Source organism: Ahaetulla prasina, chromosome 10, assembly GCF_028640845.1.
Source record: "Ahaetulla prasina isolate Xishuangbanna chromosome 10, ASM2864084v1, whole genome shotgun sequence".
NCBI classification, from domain to species: domain Eukaryota; kingdom Metazoa; phylum Chordata; class Lepidosauria; order Squamata; family Colubridae; genus Ahaetulla; species Ahaetulla prasina.
The window spans coordinates 23,665,414-23,681,770 of NC_080548.1; the positions used below are offsets into that span (position 1 = coordinate 23,665,414).

Sequence of the window (16,357 nt, forward strand, 5' to 3'; positions counted from 1 at the left end):
AAGGTTGAAAACACTGGCCTACAGTGTATGATTAGTCTGTAGGGTGATAACTTTGCTTGAGTTTTGGGGTTTGGGTGTTTTTTTTAAAAAAAAATTGAAGTGAAGCTGGGTACGAACTCTAGCCATAATGTAGAAAAGGTTTTGTACCACAGTCCTGGTGCTTACGTCAAAGCAACATGAAATAAAATATATGCACCCAACGATAAAAAATAGTTTTAACAAAGTATTAGTACTGGGACTCTCTCTCCCCCTGTGTTTGTGTGTGTGTGTGTGAGAGAGAGAGAGACAGAGAGAGACAGAGAGAGAGAGAACGAAAGACAGACAGAAAGACATCACCCATATGGCTTTGTGCCTAAGATGGCACTAGAACTCAGTCTCCTGTTTCTAGTCTGGTGCCTGAGCCACTAAACCAAACTGCCTCTCTAGTACTGCAAGAGGCAAGTACAAATTTCCTAAATCTTACTGAATGACTTTGGGTTAGTCATTATCTGAAAACCAGGGCTGATCTGAACATAAACTGAAGGAGATGGAGGCCTGCTGGAGGAAAGGCTAGGGTAGAAAAAAATTTTTTTTGAAGATGTAAGCCAGACTAGAAAAGGTCTGGATCCTGTCAACAGCGAACAACATTAAATACAAACCGCATCGACCATAAATATAGCATTCGTTTTATTTGTTGCAGCTTCTTTCCCATATTAATGCAATATAAATTATTCGGTCCTTCAATATCATTGAGCAACACTTTGTCACTGATTATGAGAGTTGTTATTCCAGAGGTGGGTTTCAGAAGGTTCTGTTCTGGAGAACCGGTAGCGGAAATTTTGAGTAGTTCAGAGAACCGATAGTAAAAATTCTGACTGGCCCCACCCCCATCTATTCTCTGCCTCCCGAGTCCCAGCTGATCGGGAGGAAATGGGGATTTTGCAGTATCCTTCCCCTGGAGTGGGGTGGGAATGGAGATTTTACAGTATCCTTCGCCTGCCATGCCCACCAAGCTACACCTACCAAGCCATGCCACGCCCACCAAGAACCAGTAGTAAAAAATTTTGAAACCCACCTCTGTGTTATTCAATGGCCAACTTTACTCCTGAAGGCTATAATGCGATAAGCCGAATGTCCCTTGACATTACGGGAAGAGATATTAGCTGGGGTTCTTCAAGATGGATTACAAACTACGAAGGCTGAGTTTACCCATTATGAGGAACCAAAATCAAATAGACCAGATTATGGTTTAATATGTGTTAACCCAGAGAACGGGTTTTTGTTTTTTTTAATAAAACCACCTCCTTCCTTCTTTTCTGAATCTTTCTACCTTGTCATCCAATCTGACAACTTCCAGATCCCAGTGATAATAGCTTTGCTGTCATAGCTTCTTTCAGAATGAGGGTATGTAAATATAACCCCCACCCACATCAGGCCAAAAACAGCACAGAGTCAATGTCAGGAAACTTAGAAGCAACAAACCACACCAAACATTTATTGAGAGAACAGAACTCGAGATTTCTTGGCAGAGAATTTGGACAGACAAGTTTTGCTAAGCAACCAAGAACAATAGTCATTATACACATTGCCCTGACCTCAGGCAGGCGTAGAAAGGAACAATGAATTTCCAGGTCTTGTGGTTGTTGTGCCAAGGAGCTAGTTTAATGTAACAAAAAGATAATTTAGGGAGAGGGCAATAAAAATGGACTTATGTTGCAGGATGATAATAAGCACAAACGGAGAGGTCAGATAGCAGGAAGATGGTTTTGGGAGAACACCAAACATTTTTTCACCATAAGGTGAAAGGATGCCCCCTGGTGGCGCCAAAGCATTCCCAGTGCAGTCTTCAGAGGCTTCAGGCAAAGAGGTTTCAAGCCCGAGACACATCGTATGTTCTGTAAAAATAAGAAATCAGGATCAGAGTTGGTCACGCGTGAGAATCAAGACATGTTTCTCAAGCACAATGTTCTTCTTCCATTCCGCTTTTCATGTGATCGAGTGCAGAAAGATAAGGGGGCAGAGCAGGGGTGAAATCTAAAAATTTTCCCTACCGGTTCTGTGGGCGTGGCTTAATTTGTGGGCGTGGCTTGGTGGTCAGGTGACTGAATGGGCATGGCCAATAATAATAAATAATAAAAATAATAAAGTATACAAAACTTGGGAGCGCACCAGTCTACCTTTTTAAAAAATAGAGGCACCAGTCTACCAATTGCTTTTTTTTGGGGAGGCACCGGTCTACCTTCTTTAAAAATAGAGGCACCGGTCTACTAGCTGCCTACAGTGCTGATCAGCTGGCCCTTTGAAGTGCTGCGGCAGTCATCTAAGGCTGTTTGCAGCCATATCGCCACCGAGAGCTTCAGGGACAGAAAAGAGGAACAGCGAGGCGTGGGCAGTGGGGGTGGGGCAGGGATTTTTGCTACCGGTTCTCCAAACTACCCACCCCCATCGCTACCATTTTGCGCGATCCAGTCCGAACCGGGAGCATTTCACCCCTGGGATAGAGTGGGCAACACCATCGTGGACTTACCTTGCCCGCTTTTTCCCTCGGCACCGTGGAAATTTTCCATGTTTACCACCTGAAGAGAAAAAGAAAGCAAACAAAGTATTTGAAGAATGCTCGTTCCTAAAGATCAGAACAGAATGGGAAGAGACGGCATGTCATCTGCTTCTTACACTAATGGTTGGGTACACTAAGGTGCTTGTATTGTAGCTGAGCACATCTGGAATGCCAGAACCTCCCCACCACCCTCACTTTGCCTTAGAGTTTGCCTTATGGTGAAAAAAAAAAGACAGTCTACGTATAATATACAAATATAACAAATAATAATAATAATAATACGTAGCATCTTTAAACCCACCAAGGCATTGGATCTAACCTCCTTCCAAAATCATTCATTTTTCCTGACTTTATTTTGAATCATGAAGAAACCAAGTAAATTGGGTTTGCACAACATGCAAAGCTACCAAAATACCCTCAAATGGTTTTTTTTTAAAAAAAAACACTGACCAAAGCTTAACGTATTGTGTGGATGTAGCCACTAGGATCAGCAAGTATCGTTTCTGGAATCATGGTGGAAAACAGTGTTCTAAACAATATGCTTTCCAGAGGCCTTTCCTGGACATGTAACTCTTTTAATTTCAAATTCACCATCCAGATTTTCTTTGGAATGGATAGGCAGCCGTACACATCGATAGCAAAGTTAAGTGTTCCCACCTAAACATTGCCTTTTTTCCCCCCTGAAGCACTTCTGATTTCAAATGGTGATATTAATGGTGTGATGTTCTATTCTAGCATTTCCAGTTATGCAGATAATATTGCTGAGAAAGCTAATGCAAAGACAGTGTAATGAACTGATTAACGTTAACTGTAATTGTTAAAAACTAAACTAGGGTTGTAAAGCGATGACATGAAACATGGTTCCATTCTTTTATTCCATCGTTCTCTTTCCACCCTCGGTTTATAAGCTACAATTCATTCATTCATTCATTCGTTCATTCATTCATTCATTCATTCATTCCAGTCTCTCAGGCTTACAGGTAAGAATGAGAATGCCCAAGATGAAAAGGATGGCAGCAGCTACTAAACCCCACTTGCGCAAGGAGCAATAATCTGCAAGGCAAACGGAGAAAAGTCAATAGTCTGGGACATCTGGAACGGACAAGAGAGATGACAGTTTCAAAAGCATCTATTGATGTTTGATGGAAGGCATTGCATCTAACCTACTTCCAAAATCATTCATTTTTCCTGACTTTATTTTGAATCATGAAGAAACCAAGTAAATTGGGTTTGCACAACATGCAAAGCTACCAAAATACCCTCAAATGGTTGTTGTTGTTTTTTAAAAAAAACCCACTGACCAAAGCTTAACGTATTGTGTGGATGTAGCCACTAGGTTTCCAGCTTATCAATCCAGCATTGGGCCCATGTGCCCAATGGTATAACCATTAGGCACATGGGCATCACAGAACATGTGAGCCTTCCAATGTTGCCAAATGAGTGCCAGAATCTCTCTCTGTTGGCCATCAATATTTGAAGGACCTCAGGTGCCTCATCCCAACACATGTATATGTTACAGTAGTGTGTGAAAAAGTGGCACAGTATATAGAATGCCTAGAAAGTCTATAGCAGGGATAGTCGACCTTTTAATCCCTACTGCCCACTTTTGTATCTCTGTTAGTAGTAAAATTTTCTAACCGCCCACCGGTTCCACAGTAATGCGCTGTGTATCGTCTGCACATGCCACTCGCACATCGTGGACTGAGTTTGGGGGGGGGGCGCCGGCTACCAGCTCTGCTTGTCTGTTACAGCTGGGTGGTGTGGGGGGAGATGCACGAGCTATTCTGGGACGAGGCTCTTTTGTTTGCGGTCGCACTATAACGCCATTTAGTTTCACTTACGTAATGTGAACTAAACTTATGCACGGGCGATACAAAGAGTATATTTTCAGAAATTTAAATTGTCACGGGGAATTTTATGAAAACCTAATGAAAATGTTTTTAAATAATGCTATGAAAATTTTTTAAAAAGTCAATTAAATTTAAAAAAAAGGAAAGTGCTTCAGTATCGGAGAAAAACCCCACCGCCGACCATGACAGCTGGAACGCCCACTAGTGGACAGTAGGGACCAGGTTGACTACCACTGGTCTATAGCGTGTGTGACATATTTAGGCAAAAATGTCTGTTATTTTTAATATGCTATATACTTTCCCTAGGCATTGTATATAGTACCTAGGCATTATGCGGAATGACAAGAACTATTTAAAGTATGAAAAGAGTTATGAAAATCCTAACTATTAACCCTAAAACCCTAAGAATCTGCACTACTATTAATCGTTTCATAGTTCCCATCACCAATCTCCTTCCACTTATGACTGTATGTCTATAACTTGTTGCTGGCAATCCTTATGATTTATATTGATATATTGACCATCAATTGTGTTGTAAATGTTGTACCTTGATGAACGTATCTTTTCTTTTATGTACACTGAGAGCATCTGCACCAAGACAAATTCCTTGTGTGTCCAATCACACTTGGCCAATAAATAAAATTCTATTCTAAATAAAAAAAATTCTAACCTAAAATCATTTATTGAAAAAAAAAACATATGAAAGAAAAAATGCAAAACAAAGTACAGGACTTTTTTTACTGGAAAGAAAGAAGAGAAAAAGACCAGTAATGGCCTACTTGTTGCAACAAGAAAGGCTAGAATGGCATTTTAATGGGAGTATTTTATACTTTTATACAGTTTGCCTTTTGGCATCGCAAAGAACGCCTAGGAAATGTGTGAAATATAAAGAGTTTCATACTTTGATGTCCCATTTTTGGCATTCTATAGATTTCCTAGACATTCTATAAAATGCTTAATTTCACTCATTGATCGTAACATATGCCTTTTATATTAGTATTTTCTCCTCAAACCAATTTTTTTTTTTACAGGATCACAGGTGTTTGGAAATCTCCCTTCAAGGTTTCTCCTTTGTTTAACCCAGTTTAAAACTCACCATAAGTGAACAACTCAAGATATTCTTTCCTCTCAGCATCTATGGAAAGAGGAGGAAAACATATTGAGTGGGAAATGTCAGAACTGAAAACCGTATTTTTCAGCATTTACTTGAGTTAAGATTGTAGATTTTATTGTTCAGTAGATGTTCATATGTTATCTCAGATATTCATTAATGTTGGCAAGAGTCTGTCATCTTGGAAAAGTTTGCCCAGCATGGCAAAACAGTTTAGAAAACTTTAAATCTTTCATAAATAAATTAAAAAAAAAATACCTGTTCTATTTTTTTGGTCAACAGATGGTAGCTGAGGTGTGGAATCTTCTGGAAAAGATAATGCCAGAAGAAAATTTTACTATGCCAAGAAAATCATTCTTGAAAGTTCTGTTCCCCTAAGCAAAAAGATATTGGACTAAAATACACACGTGGTTGGAGAAAATGATTCAAAAACACATAGATTTTAAGCCAGAAGTCTTTCTGTTGGGAATTATACCTGAGATATATACCAGAGATGTAAAATATCTGATTGTGAATATTATTACAGAAGCTAAGATTGTGTTCGCTAAAAATTGGAAAAATGAGAAATTACCTTTGCAAGACGAAATAATTAGGAAGATGATGGAATGTGCAGAGATGAATAAATTGACATTTGAAATTAGAGAACAAGAAGATAAGCAATATTATAAAATATGGGATTTATTTGATCATTGGCTAGAAGGAAAGTTACGTTAGAAAAGACAATATAAGATATATGTATGAAAAAGAAGTTTATTTTGAGATTGCACAAGAAGATATGTAAACACCGCCCCTTCAGCACATTGTAACCGTTTGATGTGTGTATGTGTTTTTTGTTGTGAAAAAATAAAAACTTTTATAATAAAAAAGAAAAGAAAGAAAGTTCTGTTCCCCTGTGAAAGAGGCTTTGTGGATTGTTTTTGGTCTGATTTTCAGGGTGTTTCCGAATTTATTTCAAAATTCTTTGTGTTCTTTGGACTCACAGTTGTGACCTCACCTGGAATGTTCTTGGATTGCACAATGCTTGTGCTGAGGGCCACTGTCACGTCAGCTGGTGTTGTCACTTCTATAACAAGTCAAGAAAAGAGTGCCCTTAAAAAAGAATTGTTACTTTGTGGATTTTCCCTATTCGCTTGGTTTTTTGTTTTTGTTTTTTAAATCAACCTCTACAGATTCTTCAGCTAAGCATTAAGCAGAGAAAGGAAATCCTTAACCATAATTCCAACATTCAAATACATTTTTGTCAGCTCACAAATTATGGCTTAAGTTCATGCTGGGTTTGGACATCAGTCAAAACTGTTCTCTTTGACTGGTTTATTTGGCTGACAGCAACTGCCCATAGGAACAAATGAACTATGTGCACTAAACATCTAGCAATATCCACAGTTACATACCGCTTGTTGATACATTCTCTTGCAGGAAGGTTAGATTTTCTGGACTGTGACTTTCATTTGTTAACACCCCTGTCATACAGAAACAAAGCACAGAGAAGGAAAAATATATTAAAAAGATGAATTTCTCTGGTTAAGCTTCAGCTCCATCCAGATGCCCCAACTCTATGCCGAATTAAGAGATTAAAAGTTCATAAAAAGGGAGGGTTTCCTAATGAATACAAGTGACCCAGTGATCATTTTAAACACCGAATAGTAAAGACTGTAGCTCTGGGTTGAAATGTTCAGTTTATGGTGTTCTCTGAGACTTTTTCTTCTCTTCCTGCAGACATTTTATTACCAGGCTAGATAGCAATGGGGAAATTGAGTTTGCTGAAATTGGTTTGCCATTGCTTGCTTCTTAGGGATGAGAAAGAGGGATTGGCCCATGTCACCCAACTAACTGCATGCCTAAGGCAGGCCTAGAACTCACAGTCTCCCAGTTTCTAGTCTGCTGCCTTAACCACTATACTCAATCGGCTCTCTATCATGATGTCGTTACCTAGCCTGATAATGAGACATCCGCAGGAAAGAGCCAAGGTCAGAGAACACCGAGTATTTCATTAAACTATGAAAATATCGTATTAAATAATAAAGTGAAATATGTCCTATCCACCAGTGGTGGGTTTCTGCTGGTTCGCCCCAGTTTGGGCGAACCGGTAGTAGCGGCAGCAGGCTCCGCACGCCCAACCGGACATCAGCATGGATGCTCTGCGCATGAGCAGAAGGTTTTGCGCATGCACAGATGTTCCATGCATGAGTGAAGCAAGCGTGTACATGTGCGCACTCCCGGTTCCAAACCAGTAGCAAAGGTAGGTGGAACCCACAACTGCTCTCCATACACAAGAACCAGAGAGTTCTCCCAACCCACAAGACCATGTGTATATCCATTTACCAACTCAGATGGTTTGGAGACTTTAATAATTGTGTCACAAACCTATTTGATAGGCAGACATATGGGGAGAAAAATGCTAAGAGGGGGAAAAAAGAATGAACCACCTTACATCAGATTCATTTCTGTTTAAAATTAATTCTCGGCTTCTAGAATCTTAACCCCTTGGCTTTCAAAAAGTGTTAAGCATCAGACTAAGTAACAACTCCAAACTGTACTCAAGAGTCCATTATATGGCAAAAACTATATGCTCATTAAACTTTAGCAAGAGTTTGAAGGAGTGAAGCAGCATTCTAGGGAAATCAGTCCTTTTGTCCGACCAATTAATTCTCTTCTCAAAATACATCTTCAGGGAAGCAAAACAATCTAGGGATGGGAAATATATACTTAATTAGTACACAAATGCTAGTTTAGTTGAATAAGATGGGCTATTGCCAGCTATTTTGACAAGAGACTCACCAACAGTACTCAGAAAAAATTCTGTTGTGGTTTGAAATCCTTTGGCATCTTCTTCCTTTTGAGCTATCAAAGTTGGACTTCCTGAAACTGAATCAAGATGGAGAAAGCTTAATATCCTTTTTCTGTCTGACACTTTTGTGTATATCTTCATCTTTTCTCCAAATTGCTCAGAGCAGTGCAATTTCCCATTTTATTCTCACCACACCCTTGAGCAATGTTTCTCAACCTTGTCAACTTTAAGACATATTATAGCCTTCAGCTCCAGACGTGTGGACGCGTGTGCTCTCAAGCAGTCCACAAGTCTTAAATTGCCAAGGTTTGGACACTCCTGCTGTAGTCCAAAGCCAAGGAGTGGAAACTACAACCAGAAAATCAGTATGTATAAACAAAGCTGGAGATCAACGTGGAGTAGCGGGTCTCAAATTTGGACCACATCTGGAAAAGGAGGAGTAACAAGTGAGATTGAAGTATAGAGTGTAGGGATTAGAATCCCAGTTAACATTCCACTAGTTGTTTCCAGTTTTCCACCCAGGTACCATGTGGACATTCTGCTGCCAGGGGTCATGTTCGGTCCTTTTTGGAAGATTCCCCTACAAAGTTCTGTCTCCTCTCCCAAAATGGTTTCAGAAGCTGTAATTTTGCAGATGTTGGATTTCTCCACAATGGTGCTGTTGCCTCTTGCTTCACTACAGAACTGCTTCACTACAGAGATAATTGCATTCAGGTTTGAACTCCAGAAGTAGAAGAAAGTATAGGCCAGGGGTCTCCAACCTTTAAGACTTGTGGACTTCAACTCCCAGAGATCCTCAGCCAGCTTTGCTGGCTGAGGGACTCTGGGAGTTGAAGTCCACAAGTCTTAAAGGGACCAAGGTTGGAGACCCCTGGTATAGGCAGTCCTCAACTTACAATTACGCATTTAGTGCTGTTCAAAGTTATAAAAGCGTTGAACAAACTGACTTACGACCATTTTTCACCTGACCATTGCAGCATCCCCATGGCCCCCCCCCCATTGGTCACGTGATCAAAATTCAGATGCTTGACAACTGACTCATATTTATGACAGTTCCAGTGTCCCGGGGTCATGTGATTCCCTTTTGCGACTTTCTGACAAGCATAGTCAACGGGGAAGGAGATTCACTTAACAACCATGTTACTAACTTAACATGTTACAGCCAAACAGTGTAGGCTGGCGACCCCCAGGGGGAGAGCCTTCTCTGTGGGGGCACCTACCCTCTGGAATGAGCTTCCCCCAGGACTTCGACAACTTCCTGACCTCCGGACCTTTTGCATGAGCTTAAGACATATCTATTCTTCCGAGCAGGACTGGCTTAAATAGGGTTTTTAAACATGGATTTTATTGGGGTTTATTTTATATTTTGTATTGTATTTTAAATTTAGGCTATATTGAATAAGTTTTTTAAATAGTGTTTTTATTGTAATGTATTATATTATTTTTATCTGCCTGTTCACCGCCCTGAGTCCTTCGGGAGAAGGGCGGTATAAAAATTAAATTATTATTATTATTATTATTATTATTATTATTATTATTATTATTATTATTATTATTATTATTATTATTATTATTATTATTAACTGCAGTGATTCACTTAACAACTGTGGCAAGAAAGATTGTAAAATAGGGTAAACTTACTTAACAACTATCTTGCTTAGTAACAGACATTTCGGTCATAAGTCAAGGACTACCTGGACAATTATTTGATGCCAGAATGGTCATTCTTCCCGCATAACATGTCCCAAACTCCCTTCTTCTTCTTCTTATCCTTTGTAGTAAGTTTAGGATCCCAGTTAGGTACATTTCCTCGCCTTTCTTTCTGCCAGCACTCCGCAAATATTTAAAAATATTTTTTTAAAAAGGCAATCTGGTTCTTGGCTTTGCAACGCATGCAGGGAAAAAATGTGAAATTTTGTCACTACAGGTTTTTTTTTAAAAAAAAAAAGAAATGTAGAAAATGCCAGCATATGTTTTGGCTTATTTAAAGAGAATTAATTTTCATTTTAAGTGTAAAATTAATCACAATATTTTTTATCTCAATTCTCCAAATGTCTTCCTTCCCACCTCTTGTGGGCATTAAAGGAAAAAGGAAAACAGGAGGTGGTAAAAGGGGGGTCCCTGCATAGTTTTCTTTCTTGTTCCTCTCCCCGTCTTGATTTGTCTAGAAGCATCTTTATAAATTATATACACCTTCATCAAAAATTTCCCATGCTGGTTGCAAATTGCATTGACTAAGAACAAGGATAAATCAGTGGGTAACTTCCAGGTAAGCGTTTCTCTATGAATTTAAGAAAAGCACAACAAAAAAGCCCAGTACTACAATTAAATTGGTTTCTGGCCCGGCTACAGCACGGAGACGGCTTTGGTCGCGTTGGTGGATGATCTCTGGAGGGCCAGGGATGATCTCTGGAGGGCCAGGGATAGGGGTTGTTCCTCTGTCCTGGTCCTATTAGACCTCTCAGCGGCTTTCGATACCATCGACCATGGTATCCTGCTGCGCCGGTTGGAGGGATTGGGAGTGGGAGGCACCGTTTATCGGTGGTTCTCCTCCTATCTCTCCGACCGGTCGCAGACGGTGTTGACAGGGGGGCAGAGGTCGGCCCGAGGCGCCTCACTTGTGGGGTGCCGCAGGGGTCGATTCTCTCGCCCCTTCTGTTCAACATCTATATGAAGCCGCTGGGTGAGATCATCAGTGGCTTCGGTGTGAGGTACCAGCTGTACGCTGATGACACCCAGCTGTACTTTTCCACACCGGGCCACCCCAATGAAGCTATCGAAGTGCTGTCCCGGTGTCTGGAAGCCGTACGGGTCTGGATGGGGAGAAACAGGCTCAAGCTCAATCCTTCCAAGACAGAGTGGCTGTGGATGCCGGCATCCCGGTACAGTCAGCTGAGTCCTCGGCTGACTGTTGGGGGCGAGTCACTGGCCCCGATGGAGAGGGTGCGCAATCTGGGCGTTCTCCTGGATGAACGGCTGTCTTTTGAAGATCATTTGGCGGCTGTCTCCAGGAGAGCTTTCCACCAGGTTCGCCTGGTGCGCCAGTTGCGCCCCTTTCTAGACCGGGATGCCTTATGCATGGTCACTCACGCCCTCGTGACGTCTCGCCTGGATTACTGCAATGCTCTCTACATGGGGCTCCCCTTGAGGGGCATCCGGAGGCTTCAGTTAGTCCAGAATGCGGCTGCGCGGGTGATAGAGGGAGCCCCTCGTGGCTCCCGTGTGACACCTATCCTGCGCAGACTGCACTGGCTACCTGTGGCCTTCCGGGTGCGCTTCAAGGTGTTGGTAACAATCTTTAAAGCGCTCCATGGCATAGGGCCGGGCTATTTACGGGACCGCCTACTGCTACCAAATACCTCTCACCGACCCGTGCGCTCTCACAGAGAGGGACTCCTCAGGGTGCCGTCAGCTAGGCAGTGCCGTCTGGCGACACCCAGGGGAAGGGCCTTCTCTCCCACCCTCTGGAACGAACTCCCTCCAGGACTTCGTCAACTTCCGGACCTCCGAACCTTTCGTCGCGAGCTTAAAACACACTTATTCATCTGCGCGGGACTGGATTAGATTTTAAATTTACTGGTTTTAATGGGTTTTTACTATTTATACTGTTTTTAATAATTTGGCTATAGAATAAGTTTTTTAATCGTCGTTTTAATCTGTATTTATATGTATTTTAACTGCCTGTGAACCGCCCTGAGTCCTTAGGGAGATAGGGCGGTATATAAATATGAAAAATAAATAAATAAATAAATAAATAAAATAAATAAAAAAGATCTTTTAGAATCTCTGATATGGATAAAGACAGCCGAACAGATATGGACTGAATTGTTGTCATAAGGCTAGTAAGCAAACACTCCAAATAAAAGATGCAAAATTATACTATGGGATGTCTATGGAGATTCTCAATCAACCAGGTCATGGTTGTCCCAAAAGTGCTTTTTCAAGAGGCAACTGGACTTTCTGGTTTTTCTTTGAAGATGTTTTGCTTTTCATCCAAGAAGCTTCTTCATCTCTGACTAGATGGTGGGGAACTCTTGAAAAATATACTATGGAATCTTTTTCTTACGCTGGGGGAGAATGGGAGAGCTATATTCTGCTTCATATTTTGCTAGTCCTGCCAGGGTGCAGACAAACTTGAATTTTGAGGGAATTGAAGACTTTATTATTCAATCGTGCGGAACTAGCCTAAGTGCATTTTAATTTATTTATTTATTATAATTTTAAATTTTAAAGGGTTTTATCAGTCTAGGACCGTTTTAGTGAATTGGCCTATGAAATATTTCGTTTTAAATTTTAAATCTGTTATTTATATTTTGTATTTTTTGTTGTTTTAATATGGCTGTAAACCACCCTGAGTCCTTCAGGAGAAGGGCGGTATAGAAATTAAATTATAAATAAAATAAATAAATAAATAAAATGGCTTTAGAAAGTATTAATAACTGATCTTTGGATCTCCCAGGTGACCCTCCTCTCAGGTTCTAAGCTTTATGTCGCTAGGTTTTCCTGTAACCCTGAAAGATTCCCATGCACCAGATAGTATGAAAGACTGACAGTCATGGGAAACGTTATTTATTAAATTTATTTATTTATTTATTTATTATTTAGATTTTTATACCACCCTTCTCCCGAAGGACTCAGGGCGGTGTACAGCCAGATTAAAACAGAACAATATACAAATTAAAAGCATAGTTAAAATAACGTATTCTATAAATGGCCGAAAATTAAAACCGTCAAAATTGACCCGTAAATAAAATACACCAGTTAAAATTATTAAAATTTAAAAATTTAAAAATTTAGGATATTAAAAATTAAGCCAGTCCTGCTTGAATAAACAAGTACGTTTTCAATTCACGGCGAAAGGTCCGAAGGTCAGGTAATTGACGCAAACCAGGGGGAAGTTCGTTCCAGAGGGTAGGTGCTCCAACAGAAAAGGCCCTTCCCCCTGGGGGCCGCCAACCGACATTGCTTGGCGGACGGCACCCTGAGAAGACCCTCTCTGTGTGAGCGTACGGGTCGGTGGGAGGCATAGGGTAACAGCAGGCGGTCCCGTAAGTACCCGGGCCCTAAGCCATATGGCACTCGTCTCACTGTTGAGTGAAATAAATGAACAAAGCCAATGCTTGTTACTACTGTGGAGATGAGGGGATTTACATGCCAAGACCCACGTCAAAAAATAGGTAGCATCTTACCTTGGGCAGCCACAGGAGGTGTGAAATGTACAAGGGCAAGCAGGACAAAAAAAATGAACTGGAGGAAAAAACAGAATTATGAATCAACTGCGATGTATTTTCTGTCTCTGTCCACCCCGAATCACAACATAATCAACCCAGAAAGATTTATCAATGAAATCAACATGGGCCATGTTAAAGTTATAAACCAAGCGCAGATCCCTAGACTACAGGGCAGGCAATTGCCTTAGTACGGGGGTTCACTAGAGATAATTTATGGGAGTCATACATTTTAGTTTGTCCAAATTCAGAATAGCAGATGCTGAGATGCAGAATGTTAATTGGTTTTAGAGTGGTGGAAAAATACTGTCTTGTTCCTCATCTGCAGATATTTCTGTGTTTAAAGCAAGTTACAGATTTTTTTTTTCATTATGAAAGTTTCCCAGATTTTCAGAATGGGCCCATATTCAATTAACGTGCCGGTAACTTTTAAAATTAGCTTGGATTAAACACTATGCAATCAACCTATTTTTTCTGTCCACATTTACTAATTCCAAAATGAATAACTGAGATCAAAAACTGGATTGTGTATTTATCATTTCTGTAATGAACCAGCAGGATCTAATTCTCAACTTATCTATTTAAATAGCAGTTTTTTTAAAACTCAAATTCATCCTTTAAGCCAACAAATAAAAAAAAAATAAGTGGCATTGTTTTTCTAATCGTTTCTGAATGCTCACCAACGTGGCACACATCAATGAAAAAAAATGAAAAAACTCTTGAAAATGATGATTTAACAAAAACATCTTAATCTAGAAGTTCATCAAAAGCAATAAATAAATACTCACATGGATGACAGAAAATATTTTCCCGTCAGAATATACCATAGATAATTCAAATACTTCCTCCTTCCTATTTTAGCACTGGGTTGCAGTGCGCTAACACAAACAAAACTTCCTAATTCCTGATCACATAAATCTGACATTTGGAAATCAAGTAACAGAACAGGTTTGGGGACACAACATTTATACACTTATACTCACACACTCACAAAATTCCTACCCTACATGTTGTGTTGTTCTATCTTAAGTGACCGCTTTACAACGTAACGGGCATTTCTGGTTTGTTCCAAAGCTCTGACGAAGTTCGTAGTTCCATATAGATCCAAGCCTCCTGAGCTGGAAAAATCCTGACATTTCCACCCAACGGAACAGATCCTTCTTTCACTGAGACAGCTGAAAATATTGCAGTTTGTTGGAGAAAAACTCCTAAAAACAGTGCGGGCCAGCGCTTGCTATCTGCAGAATCCGTTTGGAGTTGTCAGCCAGCCAAAGCCCTCGTCACAAAAGACCGTTGGGGTTGACAGAAACCTACCGTGGCCTCTCACTTCTGCATCATAAGGCCGGGTGGATTTGCTAACCCTCTCCTACGGGATTCCTGCCAATCTACTGTAGCCTACACATCCCTGAAATTAACTATCCCCTTCCTGGCTTTTAGCTTTGTAGCTGAGAAGGCAAATGACTTTTCCCTGCGCACATTTGCTTTCTCGATTGTGTATACACAAACACGCATAGAAATACACACACAGCAGCAGCAGCAGCAGTTCTAAAGTTCTAAACTGCTCTAACTCTGAAGCCTAAACTTTTGGAATCTGCCGTTTCGGCTGAACCAATATGCTCTCTCCACCCATCATTAACTATAACACAAAGTTCTCGTCTGTTGCATGAAAGAACTTCCTACAAGCAAACCGAAGACGGTGAAAGGCGTTTCAGGGCTGACAATATAAGTGGGGAGAAATGCATCTCTGTGCTTTTCTGTCTGCCTTCTGGTTCACAACTCTGCTTTTCCACGCTTACCGCTGATTTTCCATCTCTTCCCATATGCCTTTCTCAGTGGAACATGTGGTTTTCATTCACTGCAACTACCCACCCACCCCCACCGCCTCTTTTACCCAGAGTCAGGTTCTTCAACCCAAAGAGTTAACTTCCAGCAAGGAATTTCCCAGCTAACACATTGTTCCAGAGGCAGGAAACCGAAAGACGGGAGACTGGTAGTTATTGTTAGAAAGGAAACTGGGCATAGGGGTCACTCACCTTCATGGCGGCTGCTTCACAGCCCTTGGAGTGTGGCATGTCGCGCATCTGGAAGGGAACGAAAGGCCGCACCAATCATTTCCTCTTCTTGCCACTTCCTGGCCCCGGAGAGTGGGTGTGTGAGTCACAAGACACGTGCTCCAACATTTCTAAGTGTGTGGGGTATGTATATACAAAGACCAGCAGCATACATGTACAGTATGTGCCTTTCAGAAGGGTCCAGTGCATTGGCCGGAAATACAAGCATTCTCTGTTCAGGACAATTCACAGTAACCCTACCTCAGGCTGTTCATCAGAGGAGAACAAAGGCAACCTGATTTTTCTTCACTCTTTCTCTGCAAGGCTGATCAAGTGGCAGAAAAGTGCCCTGGTTCTTCCCCAACATTGATGGCTACAAATGTTAGGCACTGTGTTGCAGAGGAAGAACATTGAGAAATCTCTTTTCAGTGAGCAGGTTGGCAGGGCAAACTAAACCCACTAAACTAACGATCCGAACAACCAAGTGGTACTTAACAAATTGATTGACAGCCTCCTCACTCACGTGCAGTGACTTGGGGCAGTGCATAACATTAAAAATCCAGAGTTAAAAATCTACAAGTTCAAACTCCACCCCCATGGCAGCGACAATATAATCGGACAAGTCACTTGATCAGGTCTGAAGGACACGGAGAAAACTATGTCTTCAAGACAGTGTTATAACACCAATTCCTGCCTTTTTCCAAAATGGATCTGAAAAGCTTTGTTGGAAAGAAGACAGAAAGTGTAATGCTGCAAGGTCCAATTCACAGGTGTAGTGTTTCAAGGCAGGTTG

At 40.9% G+C, this 16,357-nt stretch overlaps 1 protein-coding gene across 2 annotated transcripts; it reads right to left on the reverse strand.

Annotated features, from left to right (window-relative positions):
• Nucleotides 1–1,437: 1,437 nt before the first annotated feature.
• FXYD5 (FXYD domain containing ion transport regulator 5) lies at nt 1,438–15,694 on the reverse strand. Of its 2 annotated transcripts, none has more exons than XM_058196459.1 (10): nt 15,547–15,694; nt 13,475–13,532; nt 8,276–8,362; nt 6,889–6,957; nt 6,492–6,560; nt 5,756–5,800; nt 5,483–5,521; nt 3,515–3,589; nt 2,507–2,555; nt 1,438–1,874 (listed from the first exon to the last, which is right to left on the reverse strand). In XM_058196459.1, exons 1-10 carry the CDS (start codon nt 15,592–15,594, stop codon nt 1,850–1,852), a joined length of 564 nt encoding a protein of 187 aa, XP_058052442.1. In that variant the 5' UTR covers nt 15,595–15,694; the 3' UTR covers nt 1,438–1,849. The 2 variants fall into 2 exon arrangements, with proteins under 2 accessions (XP_058052442.1, XP_058052441.1); XM_058196458.1 differs by having other exon boundaries at nt 5,756–5,803; nt 15,547–15,692.
• Between the last annotated feature and the right edge of the window lie 663 nt (nt 15,695–16,357).

Coding starts and splice junctions, on each gene's coding strand:
- FXYD5 (XM_058196458.1), bottom strand. CDS start 15,594: ATGCGCGACATGCCACACTCCAAGGGCTGTGAAGCAGCCGCCATGAAG. Junction 5,804..6,491: donor GCAATCCAAGAACATTCCAG/GTGAGGTCACAA, acceptor TATCTTTTCCAG/AAGATTCCACACCTCAGCTA. Junction 2,556..3,514: donor GGGCATTCTCATTCTTACCT/GTAAGCCTGAGA, acceptor TTTTCTCTTCAG/GTGGTAAACATGGAAAATTT.